We start from the raw sequence: 18,694 nt of genomic DNA, 5'->3' as shown, positions 1-18,694 counted from the left end.
TTAGCTGTACTATCATTTACAGGTAGTGAATAATATTTTTGTAATTCATAGACATAACAAGATCAAATAAATATATACAGGGCACGCTATAATCCTAGAGATACCTAGATAAACATGAAATAATTTAAAAATATCTCTTTGAAGAAATTGATATTTAAAAGCAAACCCTTGGAATCTTAGAAAATGCTTCAAGTTGTGTAGCCTTTGAATGTAGACATCACTGAATGTTTTCCTTCTCCCTTTTCCCATCACCTTCAACACAGAAGTACCTCGCGAAGCAATACAAACTCTGCGACATTCTCCTCAACAAAAACAGGGATGACCAGAGGAATGTTATAACATTGATTTATTAAAATCAGTTTAGAAAACCCTAGGACCAGTTCACAAAGAAGAATACAGGTCTCATCCAATACTATGGAGAAGGGGAACAGGGCTCCCCAGACAAGGCCCAAAACCTGGAGCTGATCTTTGCTAGAGATAGCAAGACCTGTGTGGCAGTCAGATTTGATGGTTCGGGTCCTCTTCGGAGAGCCTTGCTTTCCTTTTTGTCTTTTAACATTCTTCTGAGCCTGTTAACACACCCGCAATCTGGGTGCCTACCACAAAGTCATTTTTGCCTGCATCACTGGAAGCACATAATTTTCATCCTAGACCCTGATAATACTTTCTCAAATATTTGCATCACCTCAACTAATCAAAAACAATATAGAACAAAATCAAACAAACCCCAAAATACAGTGAAAGGAAATATTTTGATTGCAAAGGAAAACAAATTAGCAAACAAAGGCTAGGATCCCATTAAAGAAAAATTCAAACAGGAAAAAAAAAAACAATGGTTGGATATACTTATAGGTAATCTCCCTTAGGGGGTGAAAATCTTCGGATCCAGAAACACTGACAGAACACTGCAAATAAAACAGCATCTTCTCCCTCCCTGACCCCCAGAAACAATCCAACCCCAGCACCCCAAAATATGCTGTGATCAGCACATCTCAGGCATGGGATCTGGAGACAGTTACCAGAAGGGATGCTGGCAGACACTGGGGTCCATTCTGAGAACACGCGCTTGCCACTTCTTCCTGAACTTCAGAAGTCTCTCTTCTAGAGCAGCCTCTTGTATACAACTGCACGCCCTAGATGTTGTGGATCCAAGAGGAACAGCAATATTCTCTGCAGGATACTTTCAACTAACTAAATCCTTATTAAAACTCTTCACATAAAGCACTATTTAAACTAAAAACATTACAAGAGAGGGATGTGACAGTGGCACAGACACAATATAATGGTTACAGTTTAGAAAATTTACATATTATCAATAAGAATCCAGAACAACTCAAATCTTCACATAGGACTACATGAAAGCTTTATGAAAATGGAAATGCATGGATGATTTTCCTGTAACAGGAATAACTATTTACTCTTCAGGTGATATTCTGTAACTATAGGAGGTAAGTTTGAAAATACTGACTATTCTTACCAGTTCTAACATGAAATGCTGCCCCAATGCATCCAAAATAGACATGCACCTGTGCTACTCATATAAAGAGCAGTGACATTTTTCTCCTTTCTCAGTACTCATGTTTGAACTAATAAAACACTCCTAGCAGAACACCTGGCATTTTTTCTACTCTCAAGTTTAAAAGGGTACAGAAGTTACTCTTGTAGATGGCTGTGAAAGCCTCAGTGCATTAGTATGCTGAGACTGCCGTCTGTTCTCTCCCTTCCTCCGATACAGCTAAAGCCAAAACAAAAACCCATAACATTTCTAGTATTACTGTACTTTCCCTAGCAATATGCAACAGAATCATGCCATATACATTAGCCTTTAAAAACAAAGCCCTGATTCAAGTTATAAAAATGTAATCTTTCACACTGCTCCCTCTTTGCAGCATAGCTTCTTCATGGTCTCATTGCCTTTGTGGTAGGGACAGGGTTGATCATACTGATTTTAAATTGTTCGTTTTAACTTTTACCCTCTACCCACAGGTCCTTGGCTTCTCTTCTCATTGGTTATTGCACCCTGGGGCTACAGAAGAGGTGCCTGCCTGCTTCTGCTTCTTGCGGCGTTTGTTCAGGAGGCGGTTGCTGGATGTTTTCAAGTCTTTAATTTTCACCTGATCATAGTCCACCCTCATGGTAGCCAAAGCGCTGGTCATCTCCTCCTGAAAACAAGGAAGCAATTTACTGAAAACCCTGAGGCAGAGAGCACACAGCCACCCCACTCTCTACCCTGGAGATGAACGTATAGAGAGGAATCTTCTGCTATGCTGCGGCCAGACATAGCCGAGCCCTTTCTGCTGCACTGGACTATGACTAAAGGCTTCGTTCCACTCACAGACTCATTCAGGAGGAACTATTCACAGAGTGCTTCCACCGTGGGCATGCAGGACCACACTCTGCTGGCCTAAATTCCACCACATCCCTATGCCCAGCATGTCTTACTGGCTGGCCCTGGGCCTTCAACAGCTCCCTCGCCCGGGCTCCTGACACCCGGCTGAGCACACTGCCCTCCTTGCTCCGGGACCAACTACGGCAGCAGGAACTAGCAGAGAGTCCACACAAAGTTGGTTTAAAAATATGTGCTTCAAATTCACATGCTTCCTTAGTAACATTTATATGCAGGCACATTTTGAACTTTTTAATAATGCTGTGAGCAAAAAATTTGCTTAAGTAAATCAATGTCTATGCATTTAGTTCAGGAAATGAAAAATTATTAAATATTATGGGAATGCCGGTGGCCCAAGGGAATACCTCTGGGACCTATACAAAGCACAAGCATAAGAAGTGCTCAGAAACATGGAAATGAAGAATGCCAAGTGAAACTATCTGTTTGATCTCTTTGACTCAGGAAGCAAATGTTGCCTAGATTCTACAAAATTTTTATCATTAAATAGCTCAACAGCTGAGACTGTACATCAGTAACTTAAATCAGTAATCAGCAAAACACACTAAAGGAATGTTGCAATTATCAAAATGCAAAGTATTGTAAGTGCAAAAAAAAATTGGAATTAATTGTAAAAGCATGCCAACCTGATAAAGGCCAGCAGGAAAGAGTTAAGGCTTGCAAACAACTTTTAGTCTGCCCTATAGTTTCACTTTGCAGGAAGCATTCAACTGTCATCAGTACGAACAGTAGGTGAGGCACCTGGTTAGATTAAGGGAAAGACAGATACATTTTTATCTCCCACTGCCAAATGTCACAACAAGACAAGGCTAAAATCACTTAATGTTGTTTCACAATAGAAGAACAGAGTAGAAAACCACAATGCAGCTCAACCCTCCCACCCCATCCCCCTACTTTTTTAATCAAATTCTTCACTTCACTATAATGAACGTCAAGTTCCCTCAGCACTGTCCCTTCTCCTCTGGTTACATGCAGTGGCTCAGCAGGAAGCATCATTAACAACTTTGATCATAAACATCATCTATGCTGGTATCTGGCACAGCTGTATGGCTTTCGGATGAAGCTCAAATCGCATTCTTCTTTCTTAAACACATACACTACTGTTCTAACCGGGACTGTTTATGCTTCCCTTGTTTAACATGCTTGTATTCAAAATAGCCATAATCTCCAAGGAAATACACATATGCAGAGAAAACAGCCCATTTAATCTCTTATCAGATTTGATATAAAGAAATCTGAACTATGATTGACTCACTTTAACTTCATCCCAGTGGTCTTTATCTTCTTGCAGGACCCGAGCAGTATGAAGAGGAGTCGGTGGCACTGACATTGACCTCTGAGAAAAGGCAAAAATACCAGAAGAAATGTTCTCCAAAATCACATTTGGGAAGTGACTGCTTGCTCTTGTATGTATATGGAGGGCATAAAACTTTATCTAATGTCCTTTGGTGGCCCTCATTATTTGTGCTTCCAGGCACTCCACAAGCTAATCCATGTGTGAGCTAGAAGATGCTCACGTGACAGTATCTTTAAATAATAAAATCAGTGCTGAGTTTCTTTCGCTCTGTTCCCTTCCAGTGCAAACAATAATCCCATGCTGGATAAATTTGTCTGTACATTTTAGATTTGAACTGTCATTTCTCTGTTCATTAGTCTGTGTTTTATAGTGGTTAATTTGACTTTTATCTTCTAGGATTTGATGTAGGAGAAATTTTCTTGTAAATAATCATTAACTGAGATTACTGTTTATCAGAGTGTTCAGAAGACAGTGCATTGCTTGAGATTCTCTTCTATATAAAACAAAGATCTTGCCATGAAAGATCAGTAGGTATTTTAAATCAGAATAAGGTACAACTTCTAAAGCACAAAGCACAGTCCCTTTGCTAAATTCAGCGAGAATCATGATATTCCTTGCCAATTCATAGCCCAAACTATACTTTCATTTGGATATTCTACCTTCCTTAGGCTTTCTATCCCAACTTGCTCTCTGCTGTGGTATCTGACACCAGACACAGCTGCATGGCAACAAAGTCTAAGGAGATGCCTGTGTATGTCATTGTAAAATACGCATTACATTGGAAGCAGTACTCATACTCCACTGAGCTAACAGCACCACTGCAGTGGTTATAGAAGCAGAAATCCTGACTCCTGCATCCTCTGGAAAAGGACGTACGCTGGCCAGGGTATAGTTTTACCAAGTACAACTGGGAGGAGAGAAATGGAAAACCAGCAGACTGGTTTTAGTGCTGTCCTTGAACAGATGTTGAAGGTGCCCTCCTATCTGATGTGAGCTACTTCCTGTTAAATACATCTTATCTTCAATCTAACTAAAGGATTAAGTGCTCCACCTAAACTGATAATTTTTGCATAGTCTGCAATAATACATCTGCCATCCACCTAATAAAGAAAAAAAACAGAAAAAAGAAAAAAAGCAGAGAGACAACCCCCCTCCTCCACTGCTTGTGAGACGCATCTCCTCTTCTCACTTAAGAATTTACAAAAAGGAAGAACAGAGACATTCACTATGTTGGTCTTTCCCTCTCCCTCTGCCTCATGGGAACAATAGGTTCAGCAGAAAAAAATGCCGATCTGCAGCTCCTAGAGCATTCTTCCAGGAACAGTATTCTCGCACAGCTCTTTGGTGCAGCAAAGTCTATAGATCTTGTCTCTAATCTCCTCCTTATTAATTGGTTATATGCACATTTCAAGTATCGCTCTAGGTGGCAGCTTCCTTAGCTATTAGGCACTCATTCTGTGAAATTCATCACCTGCTGACTCCTGGAACACCTCCTTGGGTCTTCACACACTTAATGCTGGAGGTATTTGTTCTGAGCAGTGACTACATTTTTATTTGGTTAAAAAAACACTTAAAGACATTGTCTAGGCTCTGTCCCAGATCTACAGATTCTTTGTAACCTTAATTTCTCAGCTTTCACAACTCTAAATGAAGACACCTATCTACTTCATCTGGATATTATACAGCTACATTTCTACACGATTTTAAGGGCTTTCAGATCTCCAAACATGCATTGCAGAAATGCTGACTACTAGTCATACCTCTGTTTCTGCTCCTTCCTCTGAGGATCAGCATAGACAGAGAAAGCACTATGGGAGAAAAGGGCATTCTACAGTACACGTTCCTGGCTGGTGATTTTTTGGGCAGCGAAAAAAACAAGACTGGTATTTTAGTCACAAATGCAAGAAGTATAATCAATTGAGTGACACCTGCAGAGCAGGGATGATATCCTGAAACTCAGCCTTATAACTCCTGGGATTCTTGTCTCTTGTTTGAAATAATTACTATTGTATTATTAGAGTATTTTTTCTTTTTCCTCAAAAATATTATTTAAGGAAAATCAAATTCAGCCAATTTATAGAATGAAACCTGAACTGGGACCATTAACAGCTCTGTGCTGTCCCAAACCTATCTGGGAACATCTCACAGGGCACTAAACTGAGACCCCTGCTCCCCTCTCATGCATTTCCAAACTCTGCCAAGGATGAGAATTCCCACTAAGCACATGGCTGTGTTCACACTGACACAGCTATGTGCACAATGGTGCCTGAGACCACTAATAATAGATCTCTTTAAATCCTGTACTGATGAAGTAAGTACATACAGATTATTTTTATATTTTTAAAGAGAGTAACATATGCATATGGTGCAGAGTCAACAGTGACTGCCAGCTCACAGAAGATATAGATACATTCGGCTTTTGCTTCCAAGGACACTATTGTGGGTGTCTCTGTTGGTGTGTCCCCTGGTAACACCAAGAAGAATTGTGGTACTACAGGCAGATGACCCACTGCAGAGGGCACAGCAGGTTAATTAAGTTATTAACAGTAATCATCATCTTTCTTTTGCTGTGCTACGTGGAGCTACATGTAAGTTCTGCATGTAAGAATTAATCTTGTAAAAAGAGATTTAAAACTCACATTAATCCAAGGGTGATTCATAAATTGAGAAACTGTCATCCTCTCTGTTGGGTCAGTCTTCAGCAAATGGCGAATCAGCTGTTTGGCTGAAAAACAGGACCAACATGGCATGTTGTAGTCTGCTACTGTATTCCCAAATAGCTTTGAGAACACAAAGACCTGCTGAATGAAGAAAGGTAATTTTGCAGGACTCAGAACACCTCCCTGTTGCTGTTACCATGCTAAGAAGCCATGTACAGTGAGGTAGGTTATTACGTTTAAAGAGGCAGAACATGAAAACACCCGAAACAAGAGGTAAGAAGGAAAGACAAAGGACTTGGGATTCCAGCTATGCTGTCTACATCCCCAAACCAACTGTTCTCAGAGCAATAACTTGCAGATGAGAAAAGAGAACAGAAAGCTGCCAAGCTGCCTGTCTGAAAGATGGCGACACGCTTGGCATTATGGGCTGAATGAATGCATAAGCTGATGTTTCGAGAAATGACAGAAGACAAAAACTAGCACAGGTTGCACAAAAAAACCAAGAAACTTTTATTTGACAATGGAGAGGCCACTGAAAGGACAACAGTGTCAAGGAAATGGATTGCAAAAACAGACTTTGCAGCAGCTTTCTGTGAACATGGTATCTGCCCAAGCAAGAGTACTAAGTAACGGAGACATGAGATGAAGAAAGTCTAAACAAGAGTTCCATTAATGCAGGTAGACAGGCAGGAAACACTACATGTAAGGGACAGTATTTAGAAAGACTTACACATTTTTGGGGGGGGGGAATAATATAGAAAAAATTTTGAATAAGAGTTCTCTTTTAGAAACTCCAAATGCAAGATGACTAAACGATTGTAAGCACCTGCCAGAGGTACAAGTTGAGATTTCAGTTTGTTGAGGGAGGCTGCAAAGGACGTTTACAGAAGAAATTCTCTGGAGTGTAAAATGTACAAGGAATCAAAAGGAGGACACCACATAAAGAGCCTTTTCAGGTGATTACAGGAAGATGGAGGGGAATTTAAAGTAAGCCGCCATAAATGATGCAATGACAGAATACTTAGATAAATAAAACTATGACAAGAACAATACAAAGGAGGACAAAAAGAAGCAGTCTGCTGAAGGTGCCTGATCAGTCTAAAAGCATACACTTGAATTAGTTCATTTAATAGGTTCAAAGGTAGAGGGCACCTATCTTCCTTCAGGTAAGCATTCAGAAACCCTACAAATTTTCCAAGCGCATGTGCTCTCACCAAGCTCCTCCAACATTTTAATAACTAATGTAATATGAACAAGACCCAAGGCAGACAAAATATTAAGCCAGAAACCCATAAGTAAAACAACTTATTAATGTTCAAGGGTCTACGCTACACATGCAGCTATGAGATCCACTCAGGGGTTAAAATGCCACAGATCACAGTAATATCCAACGATAATTTGTTATTGCTAAGCAGCAGACAACAACAGGATACTGGCAACTGCAATATAAAAGGATAGTTGGAAAAAAATAAAAAAACGTGTGGCCAGAGGCTGCTGACCTTTCTCTCTAATATGACGGGCAGGTGAGGCTTCCAGCTTATGAGACTGTCAGAACAAGAGGGCATCAAAACCATCCACTGTCACGACACTGGTTTGAGCCCATTCAGGTCACAGTTGAACAACAGCAGCTTTTGGTCAATGACTTATACAAAATAAATTGTTGACCTTGCTTTAAGTGGTGGCTGTCAAGTTCCCCCACCACAAAAAGCAAGTGTGAACAGTTGCCATCCTTGATGGCTGTAGCGCCAAGGAGGGCAAAGACTGAACGAGTTCTTAAGATAGAGTTTGTCTTTCTTCCAACTCAGCTTGCATTGCCGCTGTCCTGGCAGTCTCCTTTCTCCGGATTAAAGACTTTTGTTTCTGGAGGGTTTAATCCTGGCATTCACTAGCACTAGCTGGAATTTGAAAGAAAGTTTTCAGTAGTCATTTACTTTCTGTAGTACTTAGGTTGCTGGGTAGTGTCTGAGTTTCCAGTTGTTTTCTGTATCACAGTACAAAAAATAATTTAAATTCTCAAAAAAAAAAAAAAGGAAAATAAACCATGACGGGCTTTCAAAATAGTCTCTTGTAAGCACTCTACCACTGCACACCATACACACACTCATCAGTAGCAGTGAGCGTGGTTACCTTCCTCTGATACTTCAGCCCACTCTGGATTGGGAAACCCATACTGCCCCATCCGAATTCTTCTCTTCATCCCTGGAGAAATGGCTTGACCAGTGTTTGAGTAGAATGGAGGGAACCCACACAGGCTGTTAAGAGCAGACAAAAGAACTCTTATAACTAGGAAAGGCCTTTCATCTCTTAAAAATCCCCATACAAGCTTACATTCTTCTGCAAGTTACATGATCCTACTGACTAATTATTTCTAAGTGCAGATTTAATAAGATGCGTCCTTTTTCCGTTCAAGCCTCTTTCCAAATACTTACAGAATATATGTGATGACACCCAACGACCACATGTCGCACGATTTGTCATACTTCTCAGGACCAAGGACTTCTGGGGCTGATAAAAATGAGAACCAGAAATTAATAGAGTACCAGGTATTCCTTTCATCTCCAAGCAGCACACTTCAACAACAAATATCGGAGCCATTAAAAAAATGCAACTCACTGCAGGAACTGGGTAGTATTTTCTATTGACAAGTTCCTAAACACAACTAATGTGGCTTTAAGAAAGGAGCTGGCAAAATGCCCTACCGTTCACCTTAATGTCTCTCTGCTCAAGAGTGTACTAAGATTACTGAAAAGCATGAGGAGCTACAGTTAAATGTGTACAGGGAGACAGTGCACTGAAAGAGGCAGGATTATAACGTTCCAGAAATCAGAACAGAAAGGACCTACTTGGGCTGTGATAAAATTTTGATCAGCACCTGGGTAGAGTGTGTTTAGCTCCAGCAACTACAGAGCGATGTATTTTCCTTTGGCCTGCAGAGCATTACATTTTTTCACTAAGTAACAAAATTATAGAGAGATACATTTAGAGGAGACTTCTTCACACTCCCACCCCGGGCCAGGTAGCTTTATTTTTGTAAGGAAAATTATTCTCCAAGCACATGAGCAATCATGCTGGCTTATAAAAAGGTGTTGAGAAGGGAAATGTCAGCCTGTTTACATACAAATATAAAGGCATAGAAACATATATGCCTAAATTCCTTAACATTCGACCACTTATCCCAGTTTACAAAAATACAGAAAAACATCATCAGCAAAAATAAAACCCTCTACCGTAACTCTCTGCTAACAACAAATAACAGTATCTTTCAACACAAAAAACCTGTAAAAACGTACATCATAGAAGACAACTAATTCTTCCAAAAAATTAAGCCCTTTTTCCTCCAAAGAAATTCTAACCACAGACTGCCTCAAGCCAGACCATATGGTGAATGACTATTAACCCAAAGACCAAAAGGGATGTACTCTAAAATAAGTGCATAAAGGACAGTCTACTATGGCATTCATTGCACTGTGCTCCACCTGTGGACAAAACGCAGGCAAAAATTCAGCTGTGATGAAGTCACATTTATGTTTTATCACTAACTCCTCTATTTGCCAGTTTTAAGAAGCTTCGTAGCTGAGGTGACAGTACCCTTGTTCTCTTATTGCACTAGTTAAGCTAAGGGAAGTTTTGCAAGGAAACACCCAAATAATCATGAAGCTGCATTCAAATTATGGCTTTTATTGCATCATTCAGAGGAAACATCGGGATTACTTCAAGTGTAATCAGAAGCAACATGTTCTCTCTCCTTGATCCTCATTTGCATCCCCTGTTAAGGCTGTTTCTTCTGCAACCAAAGACAAAAGCAGGAGCACTGAACTGTACCAGAACCAGACTAGTTCTGGGTTGGATGCCAGTTTAAATTCTGCAGGCTACCTCTTTGCATTACATCCACAATAGAAGATTTCCCATCTGTTCCTACCATCCACAGGCCCATTATAAGAGGGATGAAAGACTGAAACACAAGAAATACATCTTGGACAACTTACCCACGTAATAAGGAGTGTAACAGGGGGTCTGCAGTGCATTTTGTACAGTGGTTTCTTTGGCAAAGCCGAAGTCTGTGAGTTTGAGTACAGTATCCTTCTCTTTAGAGGTGTAAAGCAAGTTTTCAGGCTGAAAGACCACCAAGAGAAAGGATAAACTGGACAACAAAGTAATGTCTCTAATGAGCTGAAAGGTCAAGCCATTCATAATTGCCTGGATCACCACTAACATCTGAGTCTTCTTAGTTCTCTCACATCCCCATCATGCCATGCAGAACATTCCCTCCCAGCGTTTTTGCCCAGACTAAGGATCAAAATCTTTCTCAACATGATAGTTAAGAGAGGAAATCACAAGACTCTCATCAGGTTCACTGGGTGTCAAGTCTGGCTTCTTGAACCTCTCTCTAAGCCACTGCACTTACTGGGCTTGTTCTGCATGCTCAACACTCTGTTCCGGTAGCTGAGGTGGAAGACAAGAGGAGTCACCAGCTCCAGTCTCCATGAGCTGACAAAAGCCCAGCAGAATTAACTGATACAGACACAGTTCCCCCCCTGCTCCCCAACTCTGTCTCCTGAAACCCGAGTTCATTCCACTCTTGCTCCGCACTCCACAAAGGCTCTCCAAAACCACAACTGGCACAGAGGGAAGTACAAGCTCTTGTGCACAGGGACAATGGCAGAATCTGCAATTGTTTAAACTTGTTTTCCCATTTCTCAGTCCTAAGGAAGCTATGCCCTCTCTCATGCCAGGGTTAGGGGACATACAGAAGAAATGGCTTGAAAGAAAACAGGGTTTAGGATCTATTAAGCAATTTGAACTATTTCTGTGTTGGTTCACTGAGTGTGTGTAGGTGGTGTTTGGGGCTAAGCACTTCAGTATCTGTGCTGATGATAGGCATTGGCACACAGCTCCACAAAAGTGAATAGATTTTTAGTCTCTGAACTGTTAAGTCATTCTCCAGTTCCTACCTAAAGAACCCTCAAGCATCAGTGATACCAAGCAATGGCAGTTTTCCTTCCAGCCAACCACACAGAAGCATCTGTAGAAAATTCACAAGCTCAGAGCTGCAGAATCAATCAGACGCCTCAGTCTGTCATTACGTGACCTACTCTCCCCACACTTCATCGCTGCCATATGGCTGTGCCAGAAATGCCTTGGTGCAGCTACCTTGTCTCTCCTTGTGCTGTATGCTTTATAGAAGGAAAACAAAATACAACACTACAAACCCTGTCAAGTCTCTACAACAAGATTTGGGTACAAACTTTACCTAATAAAACACACTGCAGTAACTGAGAGCTTCCCATTTTCCCAAATGTTTACATATACCATTAAAGCGGATTAGATGCAAGGAATTCCCATATATGCAGTTTCTCCTGTTTCTGATGGGGAGTTTGGTGGTGGTGTTTTTGTTTTTTAGGCAATTATGATTGTGAAAACAGCTAATATCTGGCAACGACTGTACTTAGAGGTACAGCATCTAGTATATGTTCACTTCAGGCAGTGTTATTTTCCTGTTAATTAACTGGATTGCAAGCCGGTAGTACCTCTTTAATTAACCATCTGACTATCACCAGATTCTTCTGCATTTCATACACAACTGGAAGGCATTAGGACACATGAATATTCTGATGTGTGACTAGTTGCAAACTAGTTGTGAACAGATCCTTCCTCACATTAGCAGAGGAATAGGAACACTTTGACCATCTGATTGTACTCCTAGTTCTATTTAAACCACCACCACCCATACTTTTTTCTGCTTTATGCTGTTTTTACCCTGCCCACACACCTTCAGGCCTCACCTTGACGTCTCTATGGGCAATGTTCATTGAATGGAGATATTGGATGGCTGTTCCGATGTCTCTCATTATCTCAGCGGCCTCTATAAATACAATATGAAAGAAAGGTCACATTAACATTCCCACTGTAACTCAGGGACATGCTTGGGAATGCTTATGACTTACAAACAGCTTGCTGGAATACAGGGCTAGCGTCAAGACTAGAAAACCTAAAATTAGCCCTAACAGCTGTGTTTTGGTTTTGCAGGCAACCATACCCCTCAATTCCCTGGCTGCTCAGCCCTCCTCCTGAGCAGGCACTGCAACTCAGTGGTTCAGACTCCTGCTCTTTATGAGCTTGTAAAATTGTGCTTTAACTTGCTCACCAGAAAAGCAGTAAGAACAGAGCAGGTACACAAGCAATGTGCAAGACTGTGGAGAAAGGGGCCCCAACCGAGACATTTCCCTGACTGTCCAGGATGTGTCCTTGGTTGTCTGAGAGAGAAGTTTAACTTTCAGCTTCTAGTTCAGGGGTAAGGGGAGGATCGAACAGATTTTCTAAAAATAGAGCAGGATAAACATATAGTAATTTTAGGATAGGTCACATCTTCATTCCCCATTTTCCTCAGGAGAAAAAAAAAATGAACAGTTCTATTCTGCAAAGTCCAAGCTGTCACCTTTGAAATAATACATTTCTAAAATTTAACATAACCCCAATGGGAAATTGTAGTGGTTAGTGAGCTGCCTTGCAACAGGAGTACTCCTGAAGTCTGGAAGAGGTTTCAGAGCAGGGAGGAGTGACATTCCCATTGTACCAAGTGAGCATCATTTTACATCTCCATTGACAAGGAAACAAAGTTAGTGACTTCAACCTGATCCTCTGCTTTCTGCGCAAGTAGAAACCTCAGCTGCAGTAGTGACAGAGAAGGTAGAAATTCTGGTACTGTAACCTGGAATCCTTTGTCACGTGGCTTGAGACTGAAACTACGGAATCTCAGGCGAGGACAATCAGAAGGCATAAACACTCATCTACTTCAGGGAAAATTGTGCACAACCTCGTCTTTCCTGGCCCCAGCCAAAACCCCTGGCTCCTAATGGGAAGTACTGGCTGATACATAAACAGCCAGTGAACCTGGGGAATCCAGTGGAACAGGGCTCATTTATCTCAGGAAAGAATGAGGGTGTTTTTTTGTTTAACACTCCCAGATGATTTCTGAGTAAGTATTTAGAATGTTATGTAACAGTATTTTATGTAGAAAAATCATGGTTTTAACAGAGTGGAGTCACTAATGGTCATGGAAGCAGTTTCCCCCCTGGAATCTTGTATTTTAGAGAGGAACAAATCAAGTTCCTGAAAATGCTCGTTTTCCTTAAATAAGTCTCACAGCACTCATAGGATTCATCTCAGGTTAGGAAATACAGGATCAAAAAAAAAGCCTGGCCTCTATACCACACTTGCAAAACAGTCACACTGATTTACAAGCTCAGGTGTAAACTTTTCCTTTTCCAGTAATTTTCTCACAAATTTTCTTACAAACACCAACATTTTGACTCTTGAGCAGAAGCAAGCTCTCGTCTGTTGTGAATGGGCAAGGAGAACCAGAGTGAAGCGCACCTGTGGTACTCTGCAAATAATAAATAGCAGAGACAATAAAAATGGCAAGACTATCTTATTGCGAGCTCTGTCATTGACTCATAGCAGGACTTTAAACCTGCACATAGTGCCTATTATAGATAAGCAGGCTTGTTTACAGTGTGGCTAATAACACTTCCTCTCAAGTAGTACTTTAAAGCCCTCGAAAAAGAGATGTTTCATCAAATGTGATCTGCTCATTGTATTCATCATCTAACAGTAGAGCTGTGCACAATGATGCTGCTTGAGGAATAGCCAGAAGAGAAATCACAGTAGGAGCTGCGCTGGTCATGTTAGAGGTGGCCTGGAGGAGAGCAGGGACTAGAGTAACAGGGGCTACAGTGGTTCAGGAATGAAGAAGCTGAGCAGATTTGTATGAAAAATTTTCCTCTAAACCTTCCACATTGTGCCTGATCGTGGCCAATTCTAGTAATTCCTGATTTTCAGGAACTTTAAAAAACAAATTTAATACAGAGTTGGATAGAAAATAATAATAAAGAAATAATTAAAAATTAGAAACAAAAATCAAAGAAAAATTCCTGTAAGGGAACTAAGCAAGGAGACAGAGAAAGGGAAAAGCAATCTTTCACAAACTTTAAAATTCGACTTGTGAGTTTTCACCTCTCTCAGTGAAAGCTTGATCTCCTCTCTCCTGAATCCTGCTAAACAGCTCTCCTCCCTCCATGCTGAAACAAAGAACACAAAAAAACCCCCACATTACATGAAAAGATCAAATTAACACCTGACTGTGCATCCATATATTCACACTGAGCCACGGCAGAAACAGATTAGAAGATATTACAGGTCTCCTATGCCAGTGCTTCCTAAACATCACAGTCATTTGAATCCATGCACAAAGCCATTCTGAGATGGAATAAATAGGAAACAAACCAAGATCAAGGAGTTTTGATGCTTTTGGTTTAATGTACCACGGTACACATGGAACATGAAACACATAGTTGGGAAGTCAGACACACTGGCACTGAGAGACTGACAGTAATCTTGTTTCATGTAAGGGTTGAAGATGAAGAAAAAAGAAAGAAGGAAGCAAAGATACCCAAAACGATTATTAATTTGTCCCCAGTGAAGAAGACAAGAACTGTGGTATTACAGATCAAGGAGAGAATAGGAAAAGTTAGTCAAAATAGTAACAAAAAGGATCACATCAGATCATAGGATTTACATCTGAAGTTGGAAGCCAATCACAAAGTGCATCATACTTTCAAGATTGTATTAATTAGTCAGTGCTTTAATGAGGACAATTGTCATGGAGTATGAAGTAGATTTATTTTCTGGTTAAGGCTTCTCATTCTTCCATCACAGAAGACAGCTGGAGCAGCTATACACTTCCCTACCAGTTCCACAAAGACAGCAAAAGGTTTGCTGTGCAAACTAAAATCACACTGCTGAGAAAACTCACCCAACTCTCATCTAAGCCAACACATTCTCCCCCTCCCTCCGTCCCATCAAAGAGCAATGCTTGGTGCGGGCGGCAGCTGGTCCATACCATTCCATGACAATGAGGAGGCATCTCTTTCCATGATGTATATTCTCATAAACATCCAGGACATGGACAATGTGGGGACACCCTGATGCTCGCCAATGATATTCTACCTCCTGACGGGCTTTTGGGTTGTCATACAGCAGCTGTAAAGAAACAGGAGAGAGCAATGTCAGTGACCCAGCGTCATTCTGCTTTAAATTGGCACCTACATGTACTTGAGCTCAAAGGTGGTGGCAAAGGCTACTCTTTGCACTTTCTCCAGCCAAAGGATGTCAATCCATTAAGACTTTCGCCATCTCTTGGCTGTTCAACTTCCTAGATTGAGGAATACAGAAATAACTGGTCCTTTGGAACAGGAAGAACCTCGAGTGGAAGTGAGGAGTGATTTGGAATCCGAGGTGGAGACAGACCTATCTCACCCACCTCTGGATAGGAAAAAACAATTTTTTTTTCCCACTTGTTTGCAGTACTTGCAAACAGAGGACAAATCCCTCTGCTAAGGACAATAACCCTCCTACCTGCCGCCATCTACTGGGAAAAGAGACTTCTAGGTGCAACGCAAATCCTAGAAGTTCAGTAAGATTTAAAACACTGACTCTGAGTGTGCTTCTTATATGCTACGCAAATTTCTGAGCCCATCAGGGTCAGAAAAGGACCTCTGACTATCTAGATGCCTGAACTTCGTTCTCTGTCACATGCAAGGCCAGTTTATTTTAAAGGCGCTAATCTCTAGAAGGGAGGTGAGTGCTCATCTTTCCTGATCATGCAACCTTGTGCACAAGAAATGTGTCCCTTTCCATTTGAAGAGCTGCTCTGTATCAGACTCTGCAACTGAGCTTTTGTGCAACGGGCACGCTGCTGAATCACAGCTTTTCTTCTCTGCCTCATCTCTCCAGACACCACTAACCCTTTGTGACAGAGACGCTCTCTTTACTGCATTTATACAGTTCCTACACAATATGGCTGTGATCCACGTTCCATACTTTACGCTCTACAGTAATAATTGTAATTATGGAGCAGCAACAAAACTGATGCTATATAAAGCATTATCAAATGTATTGAAACAGAATAAAAAAAAACAAGCAAACACCAGTCACCTCTGACCTATTTGTCTTAGAAAAAAACTACAGTAATTGTGCGGGAACTGTTTTCAAACAGGCAAACAAGAAGTATCATTGCTGCAATATCAGGCCTTAGCCTGAAGCTCTTCTCACTCATGTTTGCTATCAAGCCCCAGTCAAAACACAACTGCATGATAATTGCTGAAAACAAGTATTAACATGTAACCTGTCATTAGGGACCTATGAATCAGCCCAGAAAACGAGATTGCTTTTCCATCCAATTGCCAAGCTAAGGCACAAATAGTGTCACAGGCACCTCTCAATACAGGGAAACGCACAATTTAAAGGTTACAGGAAAGCAGACACAAATACTGGTTTCTTTATTGACTCAAATACAGACAACTTGCATCTCTCAGGGGAAAAAAAAAGACAACAACAAAAAAACCAAACAAAAACAAACCAACAACAAAAAGACCAAGCTTATACCTCTTTGCTGCTTAAATATCCCTTTCAGCAAAACACACGGTAGCACAGAAGGAAAGGCCTGTACACTTTAAGAAATGCTGGGGAAGCACTCAGGAACCACTGGACAGAAGGTAAGAGGCTTCTTTTCCAGGCTGGGAACAGGCAAAGGGTGACAGGTACTCCTCTGCCAAGTGCACATTTTTGTGTTTTTGTGAAGTACTGAGAGGCTGCAGGAGGGGATGAGTGGGCTCGGGAGGGCTGCTGGCTCCTCAGCTGAACAGGCAGCGAGCCACACCGCTGTGACCACCCTGCAGCTCTGCTCCAAAGGCTGTAGCGTGACACCAGATTTTCAGCGGTGCTAGGAGCTGAAGACACTTTCTTGCCAAGTTCAATGCCCTTGCAGCCAACCTACTTCTTCCACAGCTGCCGTTTGCACCCCGAGCACACCCTTGTGAGATCACTAACCATCCGCCTCTTCCTTCCTGCTGCAGCCTGGCTATGGCCTGATTTCCAACACAAATAACTTCCTAAAGAAAGAGATGTCTCCAATTTGGACAAAAAGCCCATTAGCGAGTCCAAGTGCAGTTGCTTTACTTCTTTCAGCCATCAACCCATTCAGCGGCTTTTCCTTCACAGCCACTGCGTTCCAGCTCGGTAGGACTGTCTATCAGCATTTTCCCCTCTGCCCTTCTGAGTTTGGGCTGTCGCCTAGAGGTCTCTTCAAAGTTCATTAAACTATGTGTGCAACAATAAAGCCCAAACACCCTTAGGACTAACCAGGCCATTTATAAAAGCATTACAGCTTTACTGCTTGGATGTTACTGGTTTAATGCCAATTCTTAGCAGGACCCTTCAAAAACCTTCCCACCTATCCTGCGCTACTAATTAGACATAACCATTCTCTTTACTAATGTTAACTGCACTATAAACTGTGTCTCTTGTGCTTGCACAGTGTGCAGATATGTTATTTTTCATGTTTGTACCAAGTATTTATGAAAATTGTTTCACAGAATTGAATTCTCAGTCTCTAAAGAGCTTTTACAAGGCATTTTGATACACAGAAGGATGCTGCAGCTTCTTCATCCCTACAAGCAAGTTTCAAATACTCCTTAGTGCCAAGCTTAGATGTACTCATGTCAAGATGACACCTGGAGAAGCAGAGAAAAGGAAATGCAAAAATAAGGAGCAGATACACATACCAAGCTACATCTATCAACCAACTGTTAACCTTTAAATTTCTCCTTCTGAATCTTTTCCTTTTATCTAAAACTGGAAGACATAACTACATCTTTTAAGACACATTAGAGATGCAGACACCTGTAAAATGAAAGCCAGGCAGGGCTGAAAGCACCAACCTCTCAAAAATTTAGGTGATGATTCAGAAGCACAGACTGAAAATCTAAGCCTACTTGAAAAAAAACATAAATGGACATTCCGCCATCTTCCTGAGCCTGAAGAGAGACTGTGCTTCTATTGCTGTAAAAGCTTTGATAAGACTATGACCAGGCTCCCCTAACATTCTATCAAAGCGCAAAGGTAGCTGTGAATAAACCCAGAGTTTCAGGTAAGTTTTCCAGCACTGCTGGCTCGCACTGGTTTGAGGAAAAAAGCAGCTTTGTCAAACAGTATCAGCTCAGGGAGCCTCCAGTCCTCCCCCTAGAGCTCCCACACAGTTCAGCTGAGTGACAGCTTGTCACGACGGGCTGTGGGCAGGATCATGAACCAACTGAACTCCAAAACAAGACAAACCCAAGAAAAATGACCCATCTCCCCATTTTTCATGAAGCCAGATCACTGATCCAATGAACAACGCACAGCAGCCTTTGCATATCAGTGAGGGGATGCCCATGTGTGTGGTCGGGCACCACAGTTTGGAACAGGAGTTGCACAGTAGAAAACTGTACTTTTGCT

The 18,694-nt window shown here is 41.4% G+C and overlaps 1 protein-coding gene across 4 annotated transcripts in view; it reads right to left on the bottom strand.

Moving 5' to 3' along the window:
- Positions 1-331: 331 nt before the first annotated feature.
- The window catches only part of MAPKAPK3 (MAPK activated protein kinase 3), a 50,809-nt gene continuing 32,446 nt past the window's right edge, over positions 332-18,694 (bottom strand). For 3 of the 4 annotated variants that reach the window (XM_065845810.2, XM_071813126.1, XM_065845811.2), the window contains exons 3-11: positions 15,261-15,400; positions 14,375-14,439; positions 12,145-12,224; positions 10,348-10,474; positions 8,791-8,866; positions 8,489-8,613; positions 6,341-6,426; positions 3,660-3,740; positions 332-2,162 (exon numbers count right to left, since the gene is read on the bottom strand). In XM_065845810.2, coding sequence (XP_065701882.1) covers positions 2,004-2,162; positions 3,660-3,740; positions 6,341-6,426; positions 8,489-8,613; positions 8,791-8,866; positions 10,348-10,474; positions 12,145-12,224; positions 14,375-14,439; positions 15,261-15,400 — 939 coding nt within the window. In that variant the 3' untranslated portion in view covers positions 332-2,003. Of the gene's footprint in view, positions 2,163-3,030; positions 3,146-3,659; positions 3,741-6,340; positions 6,427-8,488; positions 8,614-8,790; positions 8,867-10,347; positions 10,475-12,144; positions 12,225-14,374; positions 14,440-15,260; positions 15,401-18,694 lie in introns of all 4 variants that reach the window. The other variant, XM_065845813.2, reaches the window with a different exon arrangement.

Source organism: Patagioenas fasciata, chromosome 10 (genome assembly GCF_037038585.1).
Source record: "Patagioenas fasciata isolate bPatFas1 chromosome 10, bPatFas1.hap1, whole genome shotgun sequence".
NCBI lineage: Eukaryota > Metazoa > Chordata > Aves > Columbiformes > Columbidae > Patagioenas > Patagioenas fasciata.
This window is presented reverse-complemented; position numbering and strand designations above follow the sequence as displayed.